The sequence below is a fragment of the Herpailurus yagouaroundi genome, unplaced genomic scaffold, assembly GCF_014898765.1.
Source record: "Herpailurus yagouaroundi ecotype Mexico unplaced genomic scaffold, PumYag 202, whole genome shotgun sequence".
NCBI lineage: Eukaryota > Metazoa > Chordata > Mammalia > Carnivora > Felidae > Herpailurus > Herpailurus yagouaroundi.
This window is the reverse complement of record NW_024412433.1, coordinates 9,054,094-9,070,696: the sequence shown is the minus strand read 5'-3', so window position 1 is coordinate 9,070,696 and position 16,603 is coordinate 9,054,094. Positions and strand designations below refer to the sequence as shown.

Below are 16,603 nucleotides of genomic sequence, written 5' to 3'. Positions count from 1 at the left end.
AGTGATAGTTTAACTTCTTCCTTACCAATTTTTATGTCTTTTATTTCTTTTTCTTGTCTGACTGCTGTGGCTAGCACTTCCAGTACAATATTGAATAAAAGAGGTAGGAGTGAACATCCTTGTCTTATTCCTGATCTTAAAAGAAAAGCTCTCAGTTTTTCACCATGGAGTATGATGTTAGCTGTGGGTTTTTCATATATGGCCTTTATTATGCTGAGTTACATTCCCTCCAAACCTGTTTTGTTGAGAGTTTTTATCATGAACGATGTTGAATTCTGTCAAATGCATTTTCTGCCTCTATTGAAATGATCATATGATTTCTATCTTTCATTCTGTTGTTGTGGTACATCATATTGATTTGCAAATATTGAGTCATCTTTGCATTTCTAGAATAAATTCCACTGGTCATGGTGAATGGTCCCTTTGATGTATTGTTGATTGCAGTCTGCTAATAATTTGTTGAGGATTTTTGTATCTATGTTCATCAGGGATACTAGCCTGTAGTTTTCTTTCTTTCTTCCTTCCTTTCTTTCTTTCTTCCTTTCTTTCTTTCTTTCTTTCTTTCTTTCTTTCTTTCTTTTTTTTTTAATTAAAAATTTTTCAATATTTATTTATTTTGGGGAGAGCACAAGCAGGGGAGGGGCAGAGAGACGGGGACAGAGGATCTGAAGCAGGCTCTGTGCTGACAGGCCAACAGCAGTGAGACTGATGTGGGGCTCAAACTCATGAACCATGAGATCATGACTTGAGCTGAAGTCAGATGCTCAACTGACTGAGCCACCTAGGTGCCCCTCTTCCGTCCTTCCTTCCTTCCTTCCTTCCTTCCTTCCTTCCTTCCTTCCTTTCTTGCATTCTTGCATTCTTGTGGTCTTTGTCTGGTTTTGGTATAAGGGTAATGCTGGCCTCATAGAAAGTAATTGGAAGCTTTCCTTCCTCTTCTATTTTTTGAAATATTTTGAGAAGGATAGGCATTAACTCTTCTTTAATGTTTGGTAGAATTCACCTGTGAATCCATCTGGTCCTGCACTTTGGGGGATTTTTTTGATTGTCAATTCCATTTCATTACTAGTAACTTGCCTGTTTGGATTTTCCATTTCTTCCTAATTCAAGTTTTGGAAGATTGTATGTTTCTAGAAATTTATGCGTTTCTTGTAGGTTGTCCAATATGTTGGCATATAATTTTTTTGTAGCATTCTCTTATAATCCTTTGTATCTCTGTGGTGTTGGTTCTTATTTCTCCTCTTTCACTTCTGATGTTGTTTCCTCTCTTTTTTTTTCTTAATGAGTCTGGCTAAATTTTTTTTATCTTTTTAAAGAACTATCTCTTTGTTTCATTGATATTTTCTATTTTGTGGTCTCTATTTCATTTATTGCTGGTCTGGTCTTTATTATTTCTTTTCTTCTGCTAACCTTGGGCTTTGTTTATTCTTTTTCTAGTTCCTTTAGGTGTAAGGTTAGATTATGTATTTGAGATGTTTCTTGTTTCTTGAGGTATTCTTGTATCAATATAAATTTCCCTCTTAGAACCATTTTTGCTGTGTCCCAAGGATTTGAGACTGTTGTGTTTTCATATTCATTTGTTTCTATGTATTTTTTAAATTTCTTCTTTGATTTCTTCATTGACCTATTGGATGTTTAGCAATATTTTTATATTTTTGTTTTCTCAGTGAGGAGATACAAACGTAGAATCCAAAATCTGAGTAACAGAGCTCCAAGGAAAAGAGGCAGACCAAAAGGTAAAAAAAAAAAGATGTAAAATATGTATGCATTTTCCATTTTCAGTAACTAAACATCTAAATTTTCATGCTTTATTCTATGTTTTTAACAACCTACTTCCCTATTGCTTTATGTAGCTGTACTGTTGAGAAATACATCAGATTTAGTCAATTTCCAAAATGTGACAGGGAGAGAAAGATGGCAACACCACAAAAAAGTAATTTGGTGGTGAATCTGCAATCAGAAACTGGGGCCCAAGTGCCACTGCAGTGCTGCCTCTACTGAGCTGATAGCTTTTCAGCTTAGAAGTCGTTTTAGCCATAAAACACTGTCACTCACAAATGATGTAGCTGTCCTTCCTCATGTCCCATGACCTTGAGGTAATCATGTGAACTTGAGTGTGTCACTCTCTCCCTTCTGCCTCAGTTTCCTTATCTATAAAGTAAGATAAATAGTAATAGACTCACTGCCTTCCAAGGCCCATTTCAACCTCACATACAGCTTTATATCCTGTGATTTTGATGAAAGGAGAGTCTAGCTCACACACTAGTCCCAAGAGGACTTAGACATAGAGAAACTGAGAGCAAGAGACTGCATGTTTGCCAATAATGGCTACTACTCAACAGACTCAGACTGTAGCTAGGGCTGGGGATTAAGTTTGGCCACCTATGGGAAAGGAGAGGACAGACAGCATGGAGAAAGCAGAGAGAGCTTTCTCATGGGACAGTGGGCCTTGACCCTTGCAAGAAAAGAGAGAAGGGGTGGGGGGGAGGAGGAAGGAAGGGAGGTAGATTGAGTCAGAACTGGCTAGTTTTCCTGGGCAAACCTACCACTTCATCATCACAAGTGACAGGAAAGGGCTGTTCCACAGAGAGCCACACTTGTGGGTTGGCTTTTGTCACCTGGCCACCATACTAACTACCATACTTGTCACAATCATGTTCTTTGGAACCGATCAATGTAGAGCAATTTTTAAAGAAAGTTTATTTATTTATTTATTTGAGGTCTACGTGTTACTTATTTTACATCTCTTGAATCTTTAGGTTTTTTTTTAAAGAAAGTTTATTTATTTATTTATTTGAGGTCTACGTGTTACTTATTTTACATCTCTTGAATCTTTAGTATCAATAGCTATGCTTATGATTCCTTTATGAAGGTTTGGGAATCTCTCCTCTCTATGTACCTCCATAAAGTCTTGATAAACTTCCTTAGGGTGATACTTTGTAGAGTAGAACATGCTTGATCTTGGGATGTGATTCCTCTTAGAATAGGAATCATCAATAAATATCTCCTGGGTCCATTGTATCTTGATGAGTTTTTAAAAACCCTTTGTTATAGCAAAGGCCCCCAAAATGAAGGCTTTTTGTGCTTTGTTGAAGAAAAAGATTCCTTTCCAGCCTCATCTGATCATAGTCTGCTTAAAGGAAAGACCAGATGGTTGAGTATCTGGAGGAGATTTTATCCTGGGCCCTGAACTACCCAAATTAGTACCCCAGGATTCCAGCCATGGGCACAGACCTTTAGAAAGAAAAAGCATCCAGGTGTGTCCCTGCCCTCAACATTCAAACACTTTTGAATAATGGTAGATACAAATATGCACATGGACATGACTCAATCTTTTTTTGGACACAATCAACACATAAATTAGATACTACATTCTTCTGGGACATCTTTTATTTATTTTTTTTTTATTTTTTTTTCAACGTTTATTTATTTTTGGGACAGAGAGAGACAGAGCATGAACGGGAGAGGGGCACTCAGAATCGGAAACAGGCTCCAGGCTCTGAGCCATCAGCCCAGAGCCTGACGCGGGGCTCGAACTCACGGACCGCGAGATCGTGACCTGGCTGAAGTCGGACGCTTAACCGACTGCGCCACCCAGGCGCCCCATGGGACATCTTTTAAATCAACCCTTTGTGCTATCACTACCTACACCTTTTAGAATTTGGGCATCAGTTTCTAGAAGTTCCCTTTCATTGGGTTAGTTCTGAACTCCTTGATCCTTTTTACCACCACTTTCAACACAAAAATCTTCTTTCAAGTTTGGAGTTTTGGGCAGCTATCTACTTGTAGAATCCACCATGTGATCTCTCTTGAGACCTTATATTCCTGCCTTTTAAAAACATATATAATTTATTGTCAAGTTAGCTAACATACAGCGTATATAGTGTGCTCTTGGCTTTGGGAGTAGATTCCCATGATTCATCACTTACATACAACATCCAGTGCTCATCCCAACAAGTGCCCTCCTCAATGCCCATCACCCATTTTCCCCTCTCCCCTGCCCCCCATCGACCCTCAGTTTGTTCTCTGTATTTAAGAGTCTCTTATTGTTTGCCTCCCTCTCTTTTTGAAACTATTTTTCCCCTTCCCATCCCCCAAAGGAAGTCTTCAGCATCTTCCTTTAATTTGTATTTTTATCTGTGAGCATTAACTTTTCTCATATGTAAAATGAAGACAGTATTAGTTCCTATCTGATCACTTGTTCTAAGGATGAAGTAAGTTGATAAGGACAAGGTCTAAGGATAGCTCTTGGCACACAAGAAGCACTCAATAGATGTCTAACTCACTCTTCTTACCCAGTTGCTTTGGAAATACATAAAACACTATTCCAAATTTATTTGGACTGACTTAGAGATAATAGTAAAAGAAATATAGGATGAATCTCAGTTAAGTATCATCTTTGTAACTAAGTCTAGGCCAGGGTTCAGCAAACTATGGCCCACAGGACAAATCTAGCCCACTGACTGTTTATAAATAAAGTTTTATTGGAACACAACCACATATTTTCATTTCAATGTTACCTATGAATGCTTTCACAATACAACACCAGATTCGAGTAGTCACAACAGCAATTATGTACTTAAGTATTTACTCCCTGGTCCTTTACAGGAAAAAGTTCCTGACTCCTGATCCACACATTTGCTGTTTTTCTCAAAGTACTAGACAGGCTTCTGAAAAGTTACCTTTGAATGGTGTTTTTGCAAAACAATACTATTTGAAATGTAATATTATAAACAAGACACATTTATGTTATTTTTTTACTTTCTCAGGGAGAAAAACAGTCAACACTGGGCCTTTGAGAAGAGTCAGAAAAAGAGGTAAAAGGAAGGAATTAATATACTTTTGATAATTAAGTATCTAAATTCTTGTTTTATACTCTGTGTTTGGAGTGATCCATAAATTTTCTTAACTGGCTCTTAGAGCAAGTGACAAATGTTATGATATTCACTGGCCTTGGTTAATTTCAACAACAAGACAAGATGGTAGTAACACCTACTCCATTGATTAGTCAGTTGATCTGAGAGATCCTAGGCCTCCTTGGCCCATACAGAGCTTCTTTCACTATACTGATGACGCTTGAAGAAGGAAAATATAAAGAAAAAAATACAAAGGGTGTGACTCACATGATTTTTAGCTGATCTCTTATAGCTTAGAGAGCCATAGGTTGCCCATCAAGAGGGACCCTCGCTGGTAATACAAGACCTATGTCCTAATTCCCAAACTTCCTTTGGTTGTGTGACTTTGGATCACCATTTGTGGGTGTTTTACTCCATTTCCTTCTCTGGGTGAGTGGCAGGTAAATTAGACTGGGTGGCCTTCTAGGCCTACCCCAGCTCTAACCGAACTGACTCTGGGAAGACCATGGCCACCCATCTTTCCCATCCCAGAGAGAAGCCCCAGCATGTGTCTTTAATGAATCCCCCTAAATGTTGGCCAGAATGTTCTGAAGTCAGTTTTAAGACTTGCAACACCTGCTTTGGCAGAATCAGATCCCAGTAACCCTGCCCAAAGGTTGTGCAGAGGTCCCCTCCCTGAGCAATTTTCAGTTCTAGCACACTCCATCCTGAGTGTCTCCTTTAGCCACAGAGAAAGCTCACATGAAGTAAAAGTGCAACAGGCAGAGAACAAGGAGGGAAGACAGACACCATCCCTTCTAGGCACTCCATTACAATCCTGTTTTCTGTCCCTCAGCTGATTCCTCAAGTGAGGAGACAAAACTAAAAGCTGAAGGGTTTATCTCCATCTACATAACTTCAAAGCAATAATATGACAGGAGGAAAATTATTGCATGATGGGGAGTTGTAGTCAACAAACTTGGAGATTCAGACACCTCCACACAAGACATTTAATGCAGGCTTTTAGAGGATGACATTATCTTTGTGCATCTAATCTGCTATAGAAGAAAGACCTAGAAGGGTAATGAGTTCATGGGGCAAATCCCTCCAATACATTTTAAATTATAAAAGAAAGATCTCAAGAGGGAGGAGGTCAGAACAGTGCACAGTTGTAGACAAAGGTGGAATAAAAACAATAATGCTTCTTTGCAGGTCCAAGAATTCCCAGAGATACGAATATGAATTTTCACCTTCCAAAAGTTCCCGTGACCTGTGGAGAGGCAAAGGGGATTTTATATAAGAGAAAAATGAAAGAAGGTGGGCTTCATGGTCTTCTATGCTTTTCAACTGGAAAGTACCCATGTGAACAATATATTGTTCAGGGGTAGACACCTGTGTCAGGGGTTTCCCAAGACCATCCCCAGGTGTGGTGATTCCCTAGGAGGATTCGTAGGACTCGGCATATAGTGAACTCATGGTGATGATTTCCGAAATTGGAAGGGTACACAGTAAAATCAAGGAAGGAAAAGACACACAGGACAAAGTCCAAAGGAAACCAGGTGCCAGTTTCCAAGGGTCTCTCCTGGTGGAGTCACACAGGGTGCACTTAATTCTCTAGCAATGAATTGTAGCAACATGTATGAAATGCTGTCTACCAGAGGATCTGCCCCTCTGAGTCTCAGAGTCCAGGTTTTTATCAGGGGGTCATCACGTAGGTGCCCTCTGCCTAGCACATGCCAAAATTCTAGACTCCCAAAAGGAAACCATATTGTTTGTATAAACAGTTTAGGGCAGCGAGACACTCTTAAGTTCTAGGAATGGTAGGACCCCTCCCTAAATGCAAGTTCCCAGATACCAGTCAAGAGCCAACCTTGCAAGCAGACGTTTCTAAAGGTAGCAGCCTCAGGTCTGCCCTGTTAAGTCTTTTCTGCACAGCATCCCAGATAGGGAAGAAATGGTATTTCCACACTTAAAATTAGTAAACATAACAGGACATTTTTCCTTTCCCCCATGGAAATGGTCCACAGGATGCTGTCCAGCACCCAATGAGATCAAGTAGTTTAATATCAGGGCAGAAAAGGTACATGTTTGAGAAATCTGGCAACAACCTTCACGGTACCATCCTCATAACATCTGTATAGTCTTGATCTCACTGGGAGGAGCACAGGATTTAGAATTAGAGGACCCAGATTCATGTTTCAGCAATACCAAAAGTGTGTGTTTTGTCTGGGCCAAATTCCTGGTCTTTCTTACCTTGACCTTCCTCCTGTACAAAATGAGAATAATGATAAAACTTGCCATGTTATTATGAGGGGGAAAAAATGAGATAATGGATATAAAATACTTTGCAAATCATTATTGTTAAAGTACACTATAGACATTCATCTGCCATAATTGATTCCTCCTTCCCCAAATATAGTTCTTTAGGCACCAACAAGTGTTAATGTTTCCCTGGGGCCAAATTTCAGGTGTGTACTTTAACTTTGCCCCCTTGATGACATTTCCATGCTTTTCACATAAAATAGCTTTGAGTTCAAAATATGAGAAATAACTGATTGCCATTAGCTGGATGACCAACAAAGTGAGGCAGATGTGGCGGTGGTGGCAGCAGCCACTCATCCACCTGTGTGGCCTTGCGTCCCCTCTGAAACCCAGCCTACCTCTCAGAGAAGGCAAGAAAAAGAAGCCTGCTCATCCATTGTCAGGGCCATTCAGTTTTTTCTCTTTTGAATGTAGTGAAATACTTTTAAAAAATACGTGTTGGTGTTAATTATTTTCCTTGTTGCACAAAGGTCAATGATATGCGTGCACACGGCAGGAAGTCCCCTCTTGCCCTTGCCTTTCAGGCTGCTTGTAGGGCCCTGAGAGGGATCTCAGCTCTCTCGCTACAGATTCTGAGCCAAGATCCATGGGGCGGGGGGGGGGGGGCGCATATTTTGGGGGGTTTTATACTTGAGAAGGCGCTCCCTTATGACTTCTTATTTTTGTCTCACAGGAATCGCGCAGAGGTGTATAAAGGGTGAGGATGGAAGGTGGTTCACCCTCAGGGAATTTGAAATTGAAGGAAACCACGGACCATCCAAGAACTGGAAGATGAGCGTGAGGTGTGGTGGATTCCCCCTGAAACAGCTGATTGAGGTATGCCAATGACACAGGGCTTAAATCAAGGGTTTAGTGTCACGGTTCATCAGCTCCAAGCATCAGCAGGATTTCTCAGTGTCCGGAAAACTGCCATGACCCCCTTGCCCAGATCACAATGCACATGTTACGTACTAACATTCCACTCAAGAGTATTTTGGCTGCTTTATATTAGACGTTAATCCTCTAAATGCATGAGCTATTATCCTTTTGTTTTTTGGAGTTTTTAAATGTTTTTTAAAATTATATTTATCTTGAGAGAGAGAGAGAGCATGAGCAGGGAAGGAGGAGACAGAGAGGAAGAGAGAGAACCCCAAGCAGGCTCCATACTGTCAGCATTGCGCCTGAGGCAGGCCTGATCTCACAAACAGAGAGATCATGACCTGAGCCGAAATCAAGAGCCAAATGTCCAACTGACTGAGCCATCCAGGCACCCCCCAAGCTCTTACCCTTTTGAAGGCAGAACCATAAATTATGTCTCTGACTCAACCACTAATAATTGCCACTGTGTAATCTGGTCACAGAAAGTAATTTAAATTGGTGTGTGTCGGGGGTGGGGGGGAGACTAAAGTTTAAAGTGGCATGGTAGATCTCTGTCTCTGAAAATAACACATCAGTATAAATGTTTCTTGGATTGCAGAATATTTTACCGTTATTTCTTTTGATAGCTTTCTGAGATTCATTCTTGAAAGAGAATATAAATAAATTGCATTTCTTTTTAAATTTTTTTTTCCAACGTTTATTTATTTTTGGGACAGAGAGAGACAGAGCATGAACGGGGGAGGGGCAGAGAGAGAGGGAGACACAGAATCGGAAACAGGCTCCAGGCTCTGAGCCATCAGCCCAGAGCCCGACGCGGGGCTCGAACTCACGGAGCGCGAGATCGTGACCTGGCTGAAGTTGGACGCTTAACCGACTGCGCCACCCAGGCGCCCCTAAATTGCATTTCAAAATATCTCCTTTGGCCCCCATATCAGCCCCTTGATGTGGACAAAACAGGCTGGGTCTCTATTGCAGACAAGGTCATGCCTTCTGACTCTGTCGCATGACCCAGATGTCCCTTCCTTGTGCCACTCTAATGATGAAGAAAAGCTCTTTGCTCAGCAAATATCTACCGAGTTGCATCTAAATCCACAGGGTGTAAGGTGTGAGCCCCAGCCATGCCGGAGGAGGGCTACATGTTTACGACACAGGACCAGGTACCTCCTTGATGCAGTAGGTGGCACACGAGCCTCGTCACCAGGGGACCACACAGCACACGGTGCTATAAGGAGGGGTGCTGGCAGGAAGAGATGCAGTGGCTCCAGGGAGGGAGGATTATTTCTGAGCTTGGGGTTGAGGACAGTTTCATGGAATGGTTTCCACTGAGCTGAGTCTTTTTTTTTTTAATTTTTAAAATTTTATTTAGGGACAACTGGGTGGCTCAGTCAGTTAAGTGTCCCACTGTGGCTCAGCTCATGATCTCACAGTTTGTGAGGTCAAGCCCCGCATCAGGCTCTGTGCTGACAGCTCGGAGCCTGCCTCAGATTCTGTGTCTCCCCCTCTCTCTCTCTGCCCATACCACCCCCCTCAAAATTAAATAAACATTTTAAAACATTATTGATTTAAAAGTAAAACATAAATTTATTTACTTCCAAGTTAGTTAACATATAGTGTAATAATGATCTCGGGAGTAGAATTTAGTGAGTCATCACTTACGTATAACACCCAGTGCTCACCCCAACAAGTGCCCTCCCTAATGCCCATCACCCATTTAGCCCATCCTCCCACCCACCACCCCTCCAGCGACCCTCAGTTTGTTCTCTGTACTTACAAGTCTCTTATGGTTTGCCTCCCTCTCTGATTTTATCTTATTTTTCCTTCCCTTCCCCCTATGTTCATCTGTTTTGTTTCTTAAATTCCACATATGAATGAAATCATATGATATTTATCTTTCTCTGACCGACTTATTTTGCTTAGCATAATACATTCTAGTTCCATCCACATTGTTGCAAACGGCAAGATTTCATTCTTTTTGGTTGCTGAGTAATATTCCATTGTGTATATATACCACATCTTCTTTATCCATTCATCAGCCGATGGACATTTGGGCTCTTTCCATAATTTGGCTATTGTTGATAGTGCTCTGAACTGAGTCTTAAAAGAATAGTCCTGGAGTGCCTGGGTGGCTCAGTTGGTTAAGTGTCCAACTTTGGCTCAGGTCATGGTCTTAGGCTTGTGAGTTCGAGCTCCACGTTGGGCTCTGTGCTGACAGCTCAGAGCCTGGAGCCTGCTTCAGATTCTGTGTCTCCTCTCTGCCCCTTCCCCAGTGCTCACTCACTCTCTCTTTCTCTCTCTTTCTTTCTCAAAAATAAATAAACATTAAAAACAATTTAAAAAAAAAAAAAAAGAATAGTCCTGATGAGCAAAAATGTAGGAACAAGGCATTCTACATAGAAAGGATGGAGTCAAAATCCTGCCTGTGATTTGTCAAGAAGTTGTAGGCTTGTTACGTGGGCTGAGCGGATGGAAGACATCTTAAGGCCAGAGGAAGGAGTCTGGACCCTTCCTTTCATCATGAGGGGATCATGGGGGGAGGGGGGTGTTGAGTTAGTGATGACTGACATAGGTGAGACACTGCTTTAGAATATTAATCCAGTCAGGGATTCCCAAATGGTTCAGTCGGTAAACATCCAACCCTTGGCTTTGGCCCAGGTCATGATTCCAGGGTATGGGACCCAGCCCTATGTCAGACTCTGCACTGAATGTGGAACATGCTTGGGATTCTCTCTCTCTCTCTCTCTCTCTCTCTCTCACCTGAGCCCCTCCCCTGTTTGTGCTCTCTTTCTCTCTCTAAAAAAAAAATTTTTTTTTAAATAGAAGTATTAATCTGATCAGAGAATGCAAGATGGGTTGGAGGATGGAGTGCTTGCAGCCACAGATACTTCATGTGACCTTGACTGCCTCTGTGCCTGATACACCCCCACTCAGCCTGCAAGGCCCAGTTCAAACAGCATACTCTCTAAAGTCCTTTAAAACCCTCTGCCTCTGTTTCTTGTGGCTGCTGTAACAACTTTTCACAACCTGGGTGGCTTAAAACAATAGAAATCTATTATCCTAACAGTTCTGGAGGCCACAAGTCTGAAATCAGTTTCATTGGGCTCAAGTCAAGGTGTTGGCAGGGCTGGTTCTTTCTGGAACCTTCCAGAAGTTTCCTTGCCTTTTTCAGCTTCTGGAAGCTGCCTGCATTCCTTGGCTCAAGGCTCTTCCTGACGTCACTCCAACCTCATGTTTCATCGTTACACCTCTTACTACTCACTCTGACCCTCCTGCCTCCCTTGCAAAAGGATGCTTGTCATTACATTGGCCCAACACAGATAATCAGAATGATCTTCCTATTGCAAGATCCTTAATTTAATTACATTTGTAAAGTCCTTTTTACCACTTAACATATTCAGAGGTCTGAGAATCTGACCATCTTTGGGGGTCGTTATTTAGCCTACCATACTGACCCATCTCTGGATCCAAAATACTCTGTGAGAGCATGGTTTACACTTCATCACTCTTACCATCATCACCTTACCATCACTATCACCATTACATAATGGCTCTTCGCACTTGTCTCCCCAAACGCATGGACACCTTTATGTGCCCAAGGCCACTAAGAGCCTGCCCCAGTCTGTCACTCACTGGCTAAGTGCCAGTGGAGTAGCTATAGCATGTGAGGTATAAAGACACAAGCTAGAGAGGTCCTGGAGGTTGGACAGGAAGCAGTGGGTATAGAAGACATTGTGAAGGAAAACCTGGCATGGCTATGAGGGGAGCAAAAGAGAGGGCACGGTTTTTAAAGTTGCCCTTAAAGCTAAATCTGGGTAAGAGAGAGCAGTGTGTTAGGGATTCGGAGAGGGATGTTATTTTCCATGAAAACACTGAATTTGTGCTGACAGTGGGGCATATCTGGAAGACAGTTGGAGATACAAAGCTCACAGAGTAGAAACAAGGACCCATTTGGCATTAATCTCATTTCTATTTCAGAATAAATTTCTACCAGACCCACCAAGAAAAAGGAGAAGAAAGGTAATTATTACATGACCTTCTACCAATGTCTCACCCCTTGGAATAGATAATAGTCGTGTGTCACCTGGTGAAGCAAGAAACCCAAATCACATTCTCTCCCATTCTCTTATAGCTTTCCTCTCTTTCATGCACACACACGCGTGCTCGCACACACACGCACACACACACACACACACACACACACAAACTCACACTGAGGACTTCTTCAAGAGGTCTTTCTTTAAGGGAACTTTCAATTCCTTTATGGAGATGTAATCCTAGAGAATAGAGAGGTTGGAAGGCTAATGTGCACTGGGCGAGACATTGTTGACCCAGAAGAGTTTTCCTTTGTGGAGAGACACCATGGACATGATTTTGTAGCTGAGCATCTCTGTGTAAGAGCATCAGGCCTCACCAGATGGGTTTTGCACACCTCAGTTCTGTCTATGGAGCAAATTCTCTTTCCTTCAAAGTCCCCTTCTGGAGCTCACGGACCAGTGGTTTTCATGCTGTATGGATTCCAGGGAAGGTGGTGGGATAGTTGGTGTCTTCTATGGCCTCTCCAAGAGGATGTGTGAGAGATAACCTGTGTGGTGCAGAAAGGATATGGAAGAACTTCCATTTCCTTGACCTCCAATACAGGTGACCTTGAGAGGTGACTTTGGCCCATGTCTGCCACACCAGAAAGTCACAGTCTTCACCAAGCTGGTTTCTGGGACAACCTGCCCCACTGACCTTATGCTAGAGACTCAGTCACTAGGGTCTGCATCCACTGGGTTTTCTGGAGAAAGAGATGCTATTTGCTCTGTTCACTAAGAGCAAACATCTCCACCCAGTGCTAGGGAGCCGAGGGTTACAGCCTCGTGACCACCTCAGTTCTCAGAGCACCGCTCCAGAGGGTCTCTTCCTTCCCCAGACCCTAGGCTTCTGTCCTTTGTGTCATCAAATGACAGGTGGTGCTTGTGGCAGTTTCCCTGCTCATACGATTCCTGTTAAGCCTGATAGTGATAGCTGAGCTGTTCCAAGATAGTAAGATATAAAACTCCAATCCGATCATTTACCGGCTGCTAAGAAACCTTGTCCCTGAGTGACAGTTGTGTTCATTTGTTTGTGCACTTATGTATCCATTTAACAAACACCTGGGGAGCAAGCGCTAAGCACTAAGTGCATGCTTGGCCAACGGCAGTGCGCAGGAGGCCAAACAGACCCAAAGGATCGTTTCAACTTTGTTGTCTGATATGGGACCATAACTATCAGGGTGGGGTGGAGGTTCTAGGCCCTTCTGAGAGGCAAGCAGTGATGTGGCTGCCTCCCAAGTCATTGTACTTTGGATCACACTGTGTGACTTGTCTATGGCCTCTCTGCCTTGGGCTGGAGGTAAAAGTTGAGGCCGCCGTTGTTCCAGACTGAAGAAAGCCAACTCATTCCACAGATATCAGTCAGTGCAAGCTCTTGGGATGCAGGAGAAAGTGGTGAGGTGCTTAGCTTCAGGAAGAAGAACCTTAGGACTGGGGACCTTAGACCCATTTTATCTTCAGGGCTATGTCCTGAGTGAGCTGCAGAAGACAGTGGGGTTCTTTGGGACAGCTGCATGGTGTCCAGGATTCTGGGCACTGTGGCTGCAGGGGGCTGTGGATATTCAGTCCTCAGCCTGATTCTCGCATTGCAATCCCAGCCCCATCTGTGGCATCCAGGGCCAGAGTCCCCTCATAGCGTCACAAAGGCCTGCCTTGGGTCTGAGAGCCAGAGAATGAACTTACATTGGGCCAAACTGCCAGAAACAAACAATTTCATGCTTTTTAATTCTCCTGTTAGATATATAGATCCATAAAAACAGATATAAAACAAAGGGAGGGCTGTGGCATGAATCCTTTACATAAAGAAGTCTGCTCAAATGTGTGGTCAATAAAAAATCATATACAATATTGTCATTCAATCTTTATCTCTTTTCTACAGACTGTCCCAGAGCATGGGAGAGACGACCCTTACGTAAGGACTAATTCCCACCTGTAACCCCAGAATAATACTGGCCTTGTTCCTCCATACATTATCTGTGTCACTGCTGTGCTCCCCCAAAGCATGTGCATACTCAGTTGGAGCATGTCACCGTGTGTGATGAGCAAAGAACGGCAGACACATCACCCACACCAGGGAGATGGTTCTGGAGCTGGTGTCTCTGCATGAAAGCATCCTTTCATTTGTTCAGGGAAACTTTCCTGTTTATTTCCCCTTGAAAGTGGGTAGGAGAGGCAGAACTCTAGATCACTGGGGCCTCTAGAGCCAGTGGTAATAGTCAAGACTGGCTTGCAGATTAGGGGTAAGGAGCAAATTTGAGAGAATATCAGCATTTAAAGGTGATAGGGAAGGAAAGGAAAACCCAAAATATCTACTCTAAGGTGCAGGCAGAGCTAAGATGGTTTTAAGCATCAGCCAGAAGGAACAGGCTGGGCCCAGCTGGCAAGTCCAGGGGTGAACCCTGTCACGAGTCCCGCAGAGAAATATACACAGGGCAAGTGGGTGCTGCACAGTAATGTATTCACGGTCCTTATGGAAACCCTGGAGTCCATCTGAAGGGAGCCATCAGGATGCTGAGCTGGCTAAGACTGAAGCCATCAACACGGAACAAGTCACAGACAGTTCTACGCTAACTGCTCGGGTAGTGCTCGATGATGTGCAGACCATTCTGTCCATTCTCTGCTTTGCTACGGCTGGCTGCTTTAGAGTCGGCCAACAGCAGAGATGACCCCTCTGTCTAAGATAAATCACACTTTGATTGTTTTCATTGCAACAAGATGGACATTTTAGGCAGTCAGCTTTTTGCACAACTCCAGGAGGAACCTCCCATTTTAGTATGATGTGCAGCTGTACTGATATGGGAGGCTAACAGAGAGGGGATAGAAAAAGGTCGCCAAGCCCATGCTGGCCTTCTAGCCAATGCATTGCCCAGCACGATCTAGGTGCATCCACACCACTCCCATTCCTCTGCTGGAGGTGGGACCCTGGAATCTTGGGGTCTGTGCAACTTTTCTGATTTCTGAAATGGACACAGAGGGTTATTTCTTACAGCTCACCACCAAGCCCTCTGTGAAGATTAAAAGGCACCTCTTCCAGCAAGAATGTCCTCACTCCTTTTCATAACCTTTCTGTGACAGACTTTGTGGGCTGATAATAACTCTACTTACAGCTCCCAGGCCTTGATGGAAGAAATCCCTCTAGACTGTGGGCTCCCAACCTTGGCTGCTCATTGCCATCAGCTGAAGATCCCACCCTCAGAGGTTCTCATAGTAGTCTTCTAAGGTGCTGCCTGCAGGTTGACATTTTCCAAAGCAACTCTAATGGTTTTAATGCACATAGTTGACCACAGTGAGCCAGTGCTGTTCAATCTGTAGTGCCCATCAGAATCTCTGGGCTTCTGATTCAGTGAGTGAGGTGGGGAGCCTGAGAATTTACACTTTTAACAGGTTTCAATGGATGCTGCTCCTGGTGATCCAGAAACCACTGCTTTAGAAGCCAGAGGTCTCCACTAATGACTGCACCAGGGGAATGTTTAAAACATACTAACTATGTGTCCATCCTGGTGAAGCAAACCACCAAAATCACATGCAATTAATTGATGCCTAAGGGGGGGGCCTTAGGCATCAGAATTTTTTTTAAAGCTCCCCAGGTGATTCTACTGTACGGCAGGTTGAGAACCACTGCCAAGCAAAAGGACAAATTTCTTGCTAAATAGATTAAAGAGACAGGGGCACCTGGGTGGCTCAGTCAGTTAAGCCTCCAAATTTGGCTCATGATTTCGCAGTTTGTGGGTTCGAGCCCCACATCGGGCTCTGTGCTGACAGCTCAGAGCCTGGAGCCTGCTTCATATTCTGTGTCTCCTTCTCTCTCTCTCTCTGCCCCTCTCCTGTTCACACTAAAAACTGAATAAACTAGGGCGCCTGGGTGGCTCAGTCGGTTAAGCATCCGACTTCAGCTCAGGTCATGATCTCACAGTCCGTGAGTTCGAGCCCCATGTCGGGCTCTGTGCTGACAGCTCAGAGCCTGGAGCCTGCTTCAGATTCTGTGTCTCCCTCTCTCTCTGACCCTCCCCCGTTCATGCTCTGTCTCTGTCTCAAAAATAAATAAACATTAAAAAAAATTTAAAAAATAAAAACTGAATAAACATTTAAAAAAGAAAATAAGAAAAAAGACTGAAGAGACGTATGTCAAGTTCACAGGCTTCCTAGACTACAGACTGGCATGTTTATTCCAGCACGGGATTGGCATGTTTATTCATTCTTTCTCAGGGCCTACTTGCAGTGCACTTTATAAGATGATGGTCCAGAAATCTTGACCCATCAATGGTCAGCATCCACGAATGTCATCTGTTATGACAAAAAAAAAAAAAAAATGGTTACATGGCCCCATACCAGGACCACCTTAGGCCCATGTGGGGATGTGCCCAGGTATGTCCCTGACAGGCTATTCCTTAAGTTTTCCCTTTCAATAAAGGGAAGACATGGGCTAGATACAAGAGCCTAGAATTTCCTCTTATGTGTGACTTTTGTGTCCTTCTTATATTGAATTTACAGATGAAAAGAATTTACAAATTGAGACAT

The 16,603-nt window shown here is 43.1% G+C and overlaps 1 protein-coding gene across 4 annotated transcripts in view; it reads left to right on the top strand.

Moving 5' to 3' along the window:
* The window catches only part of SP100 (SP100 nuclear antigen), a 104,936-nt gene that overhangs the window by 81,857 nt on the left and 6,476 nt on the right, over window positions 1-16,603 (top strand). For 3 of the 4 annotated variants that reach the window (XM_040450745.1, XM_040450744.1, XM_040450742.1), the window contains 6 exons: window positions 1,668-1,736; window positions 4,770-4,817; window positions 6,048-6,152; window positions 7,831-7,973; window positions 11,988-12,029; window positions 13,965-13,997. In XM_040450745.1, coding sequence (XP_040306679.1) covers window positions 1,668-1,736; window positions 4,770-4,817; window positions 6,048-6,152; window positions 7,831-7,973; window positions 11,988-12,029; window positions 13,965-13,997 — 440 coding nt within the window. The remainder of the gene's footprint in view (window positions 1-1,667; window positions 1,737-4,769; window positions 4,818-6,047; window positions 6,153-7,830; window positions 7,974-11,987; window positions 12,030-13,964; window positions 13,998-16,603) is intronic. The other variant, XM_040450743.1, reaches the window with a different exon arrangement.